Source organism: Otolemur garnettii, unplaced genomic scaffold, assembly GCF_000181295.1.
Source record: "Otolemur garnettii isolate 467f Iridium unplaced genomic scaffold, OtoGar3 scaffold00006, whole genome shotgun sequence".
Classification (NCBI taxonomy): Eukaryota; Metazoa; Chordata; class Mammalia; order Primates; family Galagidae; genus Otolemur; species Otolemur garnettii.
The window spans coordinates 24,586,143-24,599,642 of record NW_003852401.1 but is presented as its reverse complement, the minus strand read 5'-3'; the positions used below and the strand labels follow the sequence as shown (position 1 = coordinate 24,599,642).

The 13,500-nt window shown below is 39.6% G+C and overlaps 1 protein-coding gene and 1 non-coding gene across 2 annotated transcripts in view; one reads left to right on the top strand and one right to left on the bottom strand.

The window, feature by feature from the left end:
- The window catches only part of SMARCA2 (SWI/SNF related, matrix associated, actin dependent regulator of chromatin, subfamily a, member 2), a 169,304-nt gene that overhangs the window by 129,739 nt on the left and 26,065 nt on the right, over positions 1-13,500 (top strand). Inside the window, 1 exon segment of the mRNA XM_023509150.1 lies at positions 8,129-8,346. Within this exon segment, the coding sequence (XP_023364918.1) occupies positions 8,129-8,346 (218 nt within the window).
- LOC111722893 lies at positions 9,201-9,397 on the bottom strand. The gene has a single exon (XR_002771534.1). It is a non-coding gene; the product is annotated as a U2 spliceosomal RNA (small nuclear RNA).

Here is a 13,500-nt window from a genome sequence, read left to right as displayed (position 1 = left end):
TAATAATAATTTTAAAATTCCTGATCAGTGTGACTAGTATTCAGGGCAAACTGGTGAGGTTAGTTGCTGAATTAAAAGAAAATGGTCATTGCATGGAGACTGTAGAACTTTTTACTGCCGGTAGAGCTTGGTATCATTGTTTTGGAAGTTGGTGTGAACTGATCAATATTACACTGTCTGGTGACCCTACGAGTGCAGATGAGGGTGCTCCTGTGAAATCTGCACCCCAAATCCAAGGATTAGGACAGGTTTATGATGATTATGGAATAGTTAGTGCTAATGAGAGAGACCTTTTGGAAGACATCCCTCCAAGAACTTACGTCAATAAAGGTGCAGGACCACAGAGTGGTGGTAAAGGAGAAAGTCTAGATATTCAGCCAGGAACTTAGTAAAGGTGGACTTCCTGACATAAATGAGAAGTGTTGTGGTAAAGAAAAGAAAAGGGTGAAGATATTCCAGAGGAAGTGAGTGGTTCAGGCGAACAAAAAACCCCAAAACTTCACATTAAAGGATCTCAGCTATTTTCTAACAGTGAAGTGTTGCGAGGGCAACATTGGGCGAAATGGTGGAAGCTGATCCAAATTTAAGAGTATGGCAATTTGCCACATGGCATAGAAAAGATCTTCACTCCATATCATAAGTTATGTGACAAGGAGAAGGCACTGCTTCATAAAACTCATTCTAATACTTGTATTTTCTAATGAAAATATACACCAACTCCATTCAGTTGAAGACTTTACAGCTCAAAAGGTACCAAAGATATCCGCTGTTCAATATACTTTTGGTAAATTTTTTACAAAGAAATAAAGTACTTATTTAATGCTTAATATTCCTAGTATTTTAAATCACTATACTAAGTAAATGTTCATTTTCCTTTTTTTTTCATTTTTCTACATATATGAAATTGACAAAAAGAGTTTTTAGTATACATTTTTAAAGGTCATGTGACAATCTTCATTTTCCCATTGATCATCAAAATGACTTTGTACAGTTTCAACCTGCATAATTTTTAGGGCTCCACACTTCCACGCAAAGTACGGACTGTGTGTTAACGTGTGTATGGGTTTGTGTGATCTTTGCTGGAAGTCCTTAGATGCATTGTGTTATGTTTTCACCTACACTGAGCAAGTATAAGTTAGCCTTTTCCTGATGATTCAGGGTCGTCTTTAAAAGCAGCAGTTATTTTTTTATGCTATAAAGTAAAATAGCCTGCAAGTTAAGGGTGTGGTTTATGCAGCCAGACTTCCAGAGTTCAAATACTGAGTCTGCTACTTACTTTTGTATGATCTGAAGCAAGATGCTGCCTTCTCTGTGCCTCACTTTCCTCATCTGTAAAATGAAGAGAATGATAGTACCTACCTCGTAGTGCGGTTGTGAAGATAGAACAAATAAACATATACAAAGCACTGACTGCCTGATAACATAATAAGCAGTGCATTAGCCATTGTTGCTGCTGCTGTTAGTGACCATGGTGGTGTGGGGACCACAGTGGTGGTAGCAGGAGCCCCTGCAGCAATAATGGAAGTATCAGTGATGCTGTGTGTCTGAAGATTTATCAAGGTTGGGGCTGTTTCTTTCCTGTATATGGTAGCCTCAAGCTATTATGCTTTTGACATCTTGAGTTGCTTTGTGTGTTCTCCTCTCTCATCATTGGGCTATTAATGGGGCATTCTCTGCTTCTGCCTGCAGAACAAGTGCCACCTTCTCATCACCCTCTCGTTAATTTGACACTTGTGACCACCATGGGCACAAGGACCAGGGGATCTGTCTTGTGTCGTATGTAACCAGCACGTAATCCTGGTTCAGGTTCAGTTCCTCACCAATGCCCTATCGTAGGAAAGCCCACAAGAGAACCACTTATTGGCTTAGCCATTCATGGGGGTGCGTCCAATGTGCCATTTGCCATTCTCTCTAAATGAAGTTATTCCCATTGTATTATACCTGTCTGTCTTAAAAGAATTATGCTTTCTAAGTGTTGAAATTATACCACCGTCTTTTGGCATTTTTTTCATTTTTGTTTTTAATATCCTGAGAACCTTGAAGTACAAAAGGGCCCAGCCTCTTTGAGGAGCCCTGCTCAAGAGAACAGCAGGTGGAATTCTTGGATATATAATGACTGGATGGTAACTGGATACATGGGCTCAGGATAAAAAAGCAGATATAAGAAAATACTCGTTTTCTTCTTCCCAACCCCAAATTGATTTTACCCAAAATAGTGTATACTAATTTACCTTGTCTCAGATATGTAAACTGGGGTTCCCTGTGTCCTCCCCCAAGTTCCCTTACGTAGCTTCCTAATGCTATAAGGGGAAAGAGAGAGCCTTAGTTCATCTTTTTGGCAAAATAATACGAGGTTATTCAACAAGAACTAGAAAATCCCACTGTACCAGAAAATTCAGTTAAGCTGAGGCTCAATTTGCTTCCTCTTGGTGGCCCAGCATTGTAGATTTCAGGCCCAACTCAGGGAGAGCTGGACACACAGTTGGCATCCAGGTTGCCTGGCAGAGGAATGAAATAAATGAGGGTCAACCGAATTAATGTCATCAGTTTATTGCCCCATAGTGGAAAAACAGAAAAAAAAAAAAAAACCTGCTTAGCCTTCAGATCAGCTCATCTCTTAAATAGTTGAGACATTTGTTAAGAAAATTGCAAAGTCTATGAATGGTTATGTCCTATATACAAGTATTTTCTTGCATTACGGTTATTTCCCTAATAACATCTGATGAATAAATAGGGATTTTTGAAAAGGCTTCTAGCCATTGGCTAGGGCAAGATTGAACGTGCTCCCTGTTGAAATGCCAAAAGGTTTGAGTTCTCAAGGAAAGCTGGTGAGATTGCAGGGGGATTAGGTGCTATGTGTTGAGGTGGTAGGAAACAGGTTTGAACCTGCAGTTGTTCTCCTAAATGTTAGAGAATTTGATTCCCCCCGCCCCGAGACTTTTCTTATGGTAGAATACACCATAAAATTTACTGTTTTAATCATTTTCAAGTGTACATTTTAGTATGATTATGTTCACATTTGTTGCACAGTCGCCACTACCATCCACCTCCAGAACGTTCCATCATCTCCACACTGAAATTCAGTAGGCATTAAACACGAACTCCCTCTCCCTAGGCCCTTAGTAACCATTGCCCTTTTTACAGATAAGTGGAATCATACAATATTTGTCCTTTTGTAGGAAATTTGATTGTTATGCTTACTTTTCTAACTGGTTGCTCCTTTTTGGGGGGGGGGGACAATAGTAAACAAAAACAGCCTTGTCCAAACCCTAGGTCTGAAATTCTGCCTCCAGCAGTGCTACAGTATTTCTTAAACTGAGTGACTGAAATGATGGGGTATCTTTGAGAAGGAGATCTACATTCAGTTTTGTTGTTGTTTAGTATGTATTTCTATTGTAAGGAAAATTCTCATAGGTGAAATTTTACATTTTCCTAAAAATCCCATTTTGTTATAGCTGTTGCTCTTCTGCGGAGCTGGAGGGAGGTTTAGCCTCCCTGAATAGTGGAGTCAAGTTTGGTGATGTGTGAGTTGTACCCACAAAGCACGAGGGCAGCGTTTTTTCAACCTTTTTTAAAATCTCACAGCACACTTGAACCTAAACTTCTGTGGCACACTTAAATTATGTTGATCAAAAAAAAAAATCAGTAAAAGAAAGCATATACATACTGTGATTTGAACTTCTTTTAAAAATAATGTAATTAATGACCTTTAAAAATTTTCGTGGCACACCTAAGATGGTCTCATGGCACACCAGTTGAAAATCACTGCACTCCGTACATAATTGTCTTCTGCATTCTTTGATGCTGGGCCCCACCCCCACCCCTAGCAGCACCCCAGGGTCCTCTTTCCGGAATCCGTCTAGAGTTCCTAAGGGAGAAGGAGCATGTGTCAGTGGACAGAAACACGTTTAAATCTCAGAGTTAGTACTGGAATACCGAATTTCCCATGTCCCTTCCCAGACATTCCCCAGGCTTTGTCTAAAATCGTCTTTTAAAAAATTGCTCCTTCCAGTGTTTCTTAAGATGGTTTGTTCCACTCCGCGGGCTGCGCCACACTGCCTGGTGGACTCGGAGATGTGGAGGGGGAACAAAGCGCAGGGCTGGCGTGGGGCTTTTTGTTTGCGCGTCCCTGTTTACCTATTCACAATCATGGATCCCGTCTGCGAAGCACGCGCGGCGGCACCTCCTCGCACCGCTGGGCTGGGAAGGAGGAGCGTGATGCCGCCGACTCGCTGGACCTTTCATCAGGCAGTAAAAGGTGCAGTCGGTGTGTGTCAGGATGACAGAGGGCCGCGGCTGGACCCACGTGTGGCGGCTTCCGGGGTCTGCCATGTGCTTTGCAAGCTGCAAACTGTTTCCTCCCAAACAGCTAAGCCTGCATGCCAGTCGCCTGCATTTTGTTGCTTTCCTCAGCCCTAACTGAAAAAGGAGCCAGTCTGCGTCCCATTCCTGCACACCCTGAGTCATGAAAACATAATCTTTTTCTTTTAAGCAAAATTGGAAGAAGAAAAAGAAAGAGAGAGAGAGAGAAAGAAAAAGGTTGCCATCCAGTGGAGGAAGGAGTAATTTCCAGTTTCATTCAGGGAAAAAAAAAAAAAAAAAAAAAAAAAAAAACCGCAGGCTGAAATATGCTTAACTATTTTAACTTGACTGGGGATTTTTACCACTTCAAGGGGTTTTTTTGTGACATCCGGAGCCAAATGGGTGCAGTGTGCCTTTAAGAAAAGAGGTGCCTCACCAAACTTCGCTGTAGTTGTATCTCACCACGTCGGTAGGGAAGGAAAGTGTTAATTTCTTATTTGTACACTTTTTTTCCCCCGACTTCCTTCCTATTCACTTCATTAAATCTAGAGGCAGTTCAGCATGGGAGCCGTCTGTATGTTGAATTAGGGCTCGCACTCTTGCGCAACACGTCACCAGTCGGAAGCTGGGGGTTTGCTTCTGTGATTTATTTCATTATTGTGCTGGTAAAAGGTTTGGAAGGGAATTCTTTTTTGGGGTAGTACTTTAGCATTGTATAGCAAGTTTCTGTGGGTTTTTTTTTCTTTTGTGCGCCCCCTCCCTCCACCCAGGGCTGAGTTGAGTCAGTTGAGCCAGTTTAATAAATAATTTTTTAAAACAAAAGAACAGTTTAAAATCTCCATGAATAATTTTACTTACATGCAGGAGTAATCTTACTCTACTCTTTACGTGCGAAAAGCATTGGGAAGTATTTAGTGAATTGATTTCCATTAGAAAAAGACCCTTAGAAATCACAGAACATAAAGCACTGCATATGGACGTGTTTGGGGGTCGTTGGGGAGGAGGGAAGAGGTTTTGTAGCTCTGCGTTCCTGCATAAAACCTTAATTTTAAGGGGAATAATGGTCAGTACTTTTGTGTGTTTCCTTGTAATTCCAGAACCTAAATTTAATAAGAATCTGCACGTATTAGCAATTGTAATAAATATTGTTTCACTAGTTCTGTTTGCAATTTAATTGGTTTTCCGCTTCTTAGCTACTCACAGATTTAGAGATTTAAAATCCAAATATCACAAGCTTATGCTTTGTTCCCTTTTTTCAAATTAAGGGGGGGACGAGAGTAGTAATACCCTTTCCACAACTTCCCCCCTCTTCATTTTATCCCACTGTGAAGAAAAACAATGAAAAATTTTACAGCATGAAACTGAAAGTGAAGTATCACAGTTGTTGGGAGATTTTCTTTAAAGAGAAGAATAACATTGTATTAAAATATTTAAAACTGAGAACATGCACATTGCTTTTACTTACATGCATTTCATGGAAAAAGAATTGTCTTCTATTTTAAAAATCATTTTAGATTGCTCCCAAACCATGCAGCTTGTTTAAAAAAAAAAAAAAAAAAAAGCACTAAAATGAGGTGTTAAATATCAAAAGAAGCATACCTTGTTTTAATTTGTAAAAATAGATTTGAATATTAATTTGTTTTCTTATTGGCTTAATTATTAAAATGCGAGCAGGAATCAGAAACCACCTGAGCTAAAATCTCTAATTCTGCTGCCTGGAATAATAAGGGGAGAAAAAATATGATAAGTAGTTGTCAATATTAAAACAGGCTGAAGGAGGAAGGCTTCGGGCCTTGTAGTGGGTAGAATGAAACAGCAGATTTGAGTATCCACAATCCTTTCAGTATTAAATTTTCAGTAAAATAAAATTACTTGTATATGAAAACATAGCCTTTCCCCAGCTCTCTTTTTTTTCCTGATCAGCTGATGAAGAGACTAGCAGCTCGCTGCTTTGCTGGCTTGTTAATTTTATCCCCACTAACTGTGATTTCCGATAGCCGGCCTGCTGATAGTGGTAAGGTAAATATCCTTTTTCGTTGCCGTCTTGAAGATTCAGTAGAACTACATCCCAGGCATGTGTAGGTGTGTAACACATCAAAAGCCGGTGTTCTCCGTATTTCTGTGTGCAACTGGGTGCTTGAGAAGAGCAGTACCATTAACTGTTGACAGCCTTGCATGCTGTATTTATTATTAGCATGTTCAGCCTCCAAGATATGCGGGACAATTTCCTTTTCTTAATCTTTGCTTAGCTGCAGTGTGTTTAGCTGTATAGTGGGTGTCCTGCTTTTAGGCAAATGAATATTAATGAAATAATGTGGAGCTTTTTTGCTTCTTTTCTTTTTCCTTATAACTCATCAGATCTCGCCTCCTTCATAGTGGTTATCTGAACACTGTAGGATCGTGATGGAAATTGTCTTTTGATTATTAAGGCCTAGGCTCAGACGGTCCCTGAGGATTCTGTGTGCATGTTGCTTCTATGGATTTGCACATTGGAGGATGCATAGAAAACATATTTTTTTTAATCCCACTGGCATTTTCAACATGCCAGGTGGTTTTGTGCTCTGTACCAGGTTTTCTTCACAAAACCTTTCTTTTTCAGGAGGCATTGTATATAAGTGAAAGAAATTATGTCTGAGCTGTAATCACTCTCTATATTGATTGTTACACTCACATGATCATAAATATTAGCCATGTTTGGTGCTGTGGAGAAATGAAGGTAATTGCCTTATGATTAGAGCTCTTTCAGCTCCGAGAAAGGATTGATTATCATTTGCATACTGGAGGCAATATTGAGAGGCAGGAGGAACAAATAACAACATCAGTTATTTGGTGTGAGAAAGCAGTCTCAAAATGTAAAGATTTTTTTTTTTCAAAAGAATTTCTCTGCCACGTTCAATTTTTATCTGGGTTTTGTGGTTTTATGGGGCTTTTTTTTTTTCCAGTTTTTGTTTTCCTTTATTTTTCTTCTTTTGAGTTTGAGATTTACAAGGGAGGAAAAAAAAAAAAAGTTTAAACTTCTGGGTCTGTCACATGGATCTGTTAGCCCTTTATGAACAGGTTTCTTTTCTACCTGGTTGTTTTTATAGCTATTTTATTATCTCTCTGCATTAGTGCTGCTGGCTCTGGTTTAAAGCAAGCGTTTGCAGGTAATTGGAAAAAAGTGTGTGTTGTTTGTGAGTGTGTGTTCCTGATCGGATGATTTAAGTGCGTTTACCAAGGAATGTGGCTTTGTACTTCTCTGTTCCCTTGTTTATTAGTTGCCACGTTAGACCGAAAATCTGGATGGAATTTTGTTCTGTGTTGTGAATTATGAATCAATGGATGTGAAACCCTCTAGAAAAGGTCAAAGATTGTATGATTGTATGGATGTGCTTTTAGGGAAATATTTTTCTTCACCCAGTCCTCATTTTTGTTTACCTTTCCCCTCTTTCAGCCATGAAACAGTTAGTTAGGGTCTTGTTCTTCTATGGAGCTACAGTTTCGCTTGGATGTTATCAAACACTTGCACATATAGCTCTTTTAATATTTGTCCTAGTCTTCTTTATTCAGTGTTTCCAGCCTTCAACAATGTCATTTTGCTTATGGAGCAGACTTGTGTTAAAGATGCATTTTATCTATTAGGGTAGCCTTCCTTTTTTCTCCTTCCTCCACTGATGTCTGCTGACTTTTACTTTTTTATTAGTTGGTTTCATTTTATTCTCATTGTTTAAACGATATATAAATGTACATATAGATATACACACACACATGCTTTTTTTTTTTTTTTTTTTTTGGTTCTTGGTTATTTTCTTGTCTTGAATTTTTCTCCTTCATTTCCGATTATCAGGCCATCGAAGACGGCAATTTGGAAGAAATGGAAGAGGAAGTACGGCTTAAAAAACGAAAACGACGAAGAAATGTGGACAAAGATCCTGCCAAAGACGATGTGGAGAAGGCTAAGAAGAGAAGAGGCCGCCCACCAGCTGAGAAACTGTCACCCAATCCCCCCAAACTGACAAAGCAGATGAACGCTATCATAGATACCGTGATAAACTACAAGGACAGGTGAGTGTGGGTGCCTTCCTCTTGGTGGTCCTTGGCCCAGGCTATGAGGGGTACTACCTAAACAGAGCAAGATTATGTCATGTAAACGTTTTATGGTTTATGGTTTTCTCTGCAAAGGTGTGAGTAACTTTGTACCATGTTCAAAATGGCCACTTTTGTTAAAATGTTTCAACAGGTATTAAGACGGTTGGAAATGAGTTTAGGTAATAAAATGAAAAATAGATAGGAAGCAGAGAAGGATTCTTGAGGACCTCCCAAATGCCTTTGTTGACGTGAGAAGGTATTGGGATGATAGAGTGAAATTATTTTTTCGGATTGAATTGTTAGAGGAAGAAGAGTCCTGGTTTGTTTAAGATACCTATTTCATGTTGAGCCTCTTTTTAAAACCAAGCAAATGCTTCATTGAAAATACTGTCTCTTCTTTCATTCTGACACTTGAGTTTCTGAGCCCTTCTCTGTGCCATCTCTCTCTTCTTAGTAATACGTGTACTACATAGTGTGGTTTTTCAGCAAATCTCACCTGTTTCATGGAACTTTTGGATGTGAACTTTGAGAAGGCTTTTCTAGATACTCTTCCCAGAACATTTGAAATAATAATTATTTGAAGACCAAAGCGAAGACATTTTAGGGTCTCAGTCAGTCCTAAAGAGAAACTCGTTTGGCTACACTTGGGTTAGTTGATGTTATTTATCGACTTGGTTTCCACTTGTTAACCATGTAATGATGTTTTCATTTGAAGTTAGCATCTCATTTCAGTTGAACTATTGATAGGAAACAAAACAGACATTTTACTTCTCTAAATAGTGGTATCAATCAGTTTTTAGTTAATGAAACTTTTTTTTTTTAATTCTCCCAAAGAGTACATCATTCCTGGGGATACTGAAGTATCAGGGTGATGTGTGGAGTGGATAGAGCAAGCTCCTATTCCATCTCCCTGCTCCAAAATTCCATTTAGTATATTGTCATCCCATGGAAGGTGTATCAGATATTAAACTGATAACAACAGATATGATTCCATACTTGATCTTAGCCAAAGAGTAGCAGGTGCTTACTCATTTGACATTAGTTCGACCTTAACGAGTGTTGCTCTATACACCTGGAAGCATTTAACGCAAATGATTAAGTTATGTTTTTAGTTTTTCATTGTGGCTTTGTGGTGCATCTATCCTAACAGAAAGGAGAAATTTATTATAAAGGTGAACTAGTATAAAAAGCAAGACTCTTTCCATCATGGGATTTTCTTAAGCCTTTTTGTACCAGACGTTTTCAGAAATGGTGAAAAGGAAGCAAGGGGAGATGTTTGTGAAAGGGTCAGAATTTCTTGCCTCTGCTTACCCACTAGGCCTTTTCGATTCCATGCTTACTATTTTTCTTTAAAAAAAAAAAAAAAAGTACATCCCTTTAAGGATTCTGAAGTGACCACAAAGGGAGCCCCATCATATTGGGTTTGGATCAGCTGTTCGTTGACATAGGGGAATGGATGTGATCCAGGAAAGAAAATTTTACCACAAGCCCATTCCTTGTCCAGAGTGAACATGAAACTTCCTTGTAAACCAAGAATCAGTAACACTCTCTGTCAAGTTTCTGTTCACCCCCAGTTCCACTTGTAGGTTTGCCATAGATCAGAACAGTTTCCAGGAAGGCAGCTTGGATTATGTCTTATTTATCAGCCCCTGATATGAAGAAGACCATTACCGAGTGGAGAGTATCACTCTGCATATACCTCGAACTTTTGTGCCTTTGTGTCAGGGGAGTGGAACATCTGTTTCTCTGGCCAGACATGCCTTGATGGGTGACAGGCATTTTGTTCATTACTTGCTGAATGAGTCTAGGACTGTGTAGTAATATTAAGAAAGGCAAAAAAAAAAAAAATTAATAATCTATGGAGATTTAAAAGTTAGGCCTCTAATTCCAAGACTGTGGCTTTGTCTTCCTTTAGTGATGTAAAAGAGGTCATATTGCCAACAGATTGTTTCATTTGGTTTGGTGTTGTTGGGGGTTTTTTTGAGGAGGATGGGGAACAAATATATAAACAAATACATAAACCTAGAGAGACTTCTTCTAAAAACTTCAGTGGTCCCTTCCCAACTCTATCTTTCTGAAAAAGCTAAAAATCTGGCAGCGCTCTGCCCAGCTGTCCCTAAGGTAATAATCAGTGGGTGTGAAGAAGTGGGGCAGCCGGGTCTAGGTTGCCACAGGCCTCATTACTCCCTATCGTCTCTCCAGGATGGAGTGTGCATTGCCAGTTACCTTGCTTTTCACATTAGGCTCACTTCTTTTATCTGTAATACCTGCTGGCTCCATAGCTGTTTGAGTGCCTTCCTGGTGTACACAGCTCTGAGCTGACCACTTAGATGAAAACCATCCCAAAGTACAGAGTGGTATGAGGTTACAGCCCTTAAACTGCATTGCATGGTGGTTTAGAGTACAAACTCTTGTCTCTATTCAACTGCCTGAGTTTGAATCCTGGCACCAGCATTCACTAGCTATGGGACAATACTTAACCTCCCTAAGCCTCAGTTTCCCCATCCGAAAAAAAAAATGGGGTGTTTACTGGACCCATATTTGTAGTCATTATGAGTCATAGATGAGTTATTATAACTTGGGTTCTTTGAACAGTTTAATGATCATTAATTAATTAGCCTTTCAGGCTATTTGTAGCTGATCAGGCAGGTGAATGGACCTCTGTACACTGTAAAGACGATGTCTTTTCTGGAGTGGTTTCCATGGTTTTATTTCCAGAAACAGAAAGTGCAGCTTCCCTGGGACGGATTGTTGAGTGTGTCGTTAGCTGTACTGTAGATAAAGATATTGAAATATTTTAGCACGCAGATGTTAAGTAGCTTTTCCTCCCATTTTCCTGGTTTAATTTTTTATTGAAATACTTTCCCTTTTTCTTTAAAAGTAGCCTCGCTAAGGCCCATTCTATAAGCTCTCACATTTGGGTACTTGGTGGGGGGTATGTACTAAATCTCCTACCACTGCGTGTTTCCTGTACATTTCATGTTGATTATCCCCTGGAAAAAGCACTGAACTCTATTTATATTGTGTGTTTCTCTTTAACTTGGTACTCAAGTAGGAGGCTCTCAAATTAGAGGGCCTTAATTAGATACAGTGTCATATTTTTGGTTGGTTTTAGAAAATGCTACTGGGAGATGTACATCTCACTATGTTGAGATTTTTGCACCATTAAAGTCACTTGCCAATATAGTTACTCACCCTACCTGTGAAAGAAGTACCACCTGTACTAGTCCCCCTCCCATCCCTAGTCCAACATTCGGGCTCTGACAGTTGTGTCGATTAGCAGTGTGTTAAATAAGAACTGCCATCTATATTTATCTGATATATAAGAAGAATTAATTAGCTCTCAAGAGACAGGTGTTTAAAAGTTCTTGCAGTAACCTAATCGTTTGTACCCTCATATTAATCTGAAATTTAAAAAATGATAATTCTAAATTTAAAAAAACGTTCTTACATAATTCTGGGACAGATGTATCTTGTTTTTTTTTTTAAAAAAGAACTAAGATAATTTATGTGTCTATTTATTGCTTTTGTATTTAGTGCCAGGCCTCCATTTTTTTTAAAAAAAAAAAAAAAAAAGGAGAATACTTTTGAAAATGTGACCCAGAAGAGCCAGTAATTTGGTGTGATTCATAAATGTAAAAACCTTCTGCAGTAATTGCTGTCAGAGGTAGTGCTGGTCTGTTCCAATGATTCCCACCATTTTATTGCCCAAACAGAATATTTTGTATTAAGTAGTATTACAAGACTTTGTTTTGACTTGTTAAACATGCTTTGTTTTCTGCTTAAGTAGAAGGCTTTTAAAAATCGTATTTTCATTATTGTTAATGTTTAACCGAAGACTATTTCTTTGGAAAAAGATTCATTCTGATTTTTATTTTTACCCTTGAAAATTGCCCCTGGGGTGAGATATAGAATAAGATGATAAAGACCAAGGTTTCGTGGAGTTAACAAAATCTAGAGACACAGCCTGTTGTTACTTGGATAAAAGAAAGAGGGATTCCTAGAGGCAGTCTTAAAGTTGGAAAGGACTTTTAGCTCTGTGTAGTCCAACTTCCCACTGCATGATCCAACTTCCCACAACCCAGATGTGTCCCCCATTACCTCTGACAAATGGCCGTCCACCCTCCATGGGGGCATTCCATCATCTCACTGCTTCAGGAGGTGGTTCATGACACTGAAGGACAGCCCTAACCACACAGTCACTGCTTCCATTAAAATGGATTCCACCCTCCAACTTCTACCTATTTTTTCTACTGTGCTTGGGCCTTCAGAGAATAAATCTGTTCTCATTCTTAGAAATGTCCTTTAAAATATTTATGAGCAAGCACATCCACCCCAGGACATTCTTCTTCGGGTTGAAGTACCTAACTTTGCTCTCAGAGTGATGCTTGGACTCTGGCCATGCTGGTCTGCCTCCTCAGGAACATGTTACTCTCTTCGTGTTCCTTTTAAAACGTGGCACCCGAGCTGGGCATGGTGGCAGGCACCTGTAGTCCCAGCTACTTGGGAGGCTGAGGTAGGAGGATCATTTGAGCCGGAGGAGTTTGAGACTTAACAGTGCTCTGTGATCACCTCTGTAAACAGCCACTGTGCTGCAGCCTGGGCCACACAGTGAGATCCCGTCTCAAGCAAAAGAAAAAAGAAAACATGGCACCCGTACCTCTGGAGGTATTCTGGCTGCCCATTGCAGGGTGGTTAGCTTCTTTTGTCTGGATGCCAAGATTCTGTTAACATAATTCCAGAGTGTGTTTACTTTTTCTAACAACCTTGACACAGAGTTAACGCATATTGAACATGTGACTTGAAGAACCCTCACTGCTCACCCCAGCACACACAGACACAGAGCTCAGTCCTCACATGAATGCTGTCAAGGTTAGCCTTCAACTAAGCATTGGCGTTTCTGAACCTACACCTGCTGATCGTATTCTTGTGCCTGTGCAGTGCCTTTTGCTACTTTTTAACCTCATCATTCTTGCCTGTTGCTCTCTGAGTTCTTATTTCTTTCTTTCTTTTTTTTTTTGGCCAGGGCTGGGTTTGAACCCGCTGCCTCCGGCATATGGGGCCAGCGCCCTACCCTTTTGAGCCACAGGTGCTGCCCCTAAGTTCTTACTTCTTTTTTTTTTTTTTTTT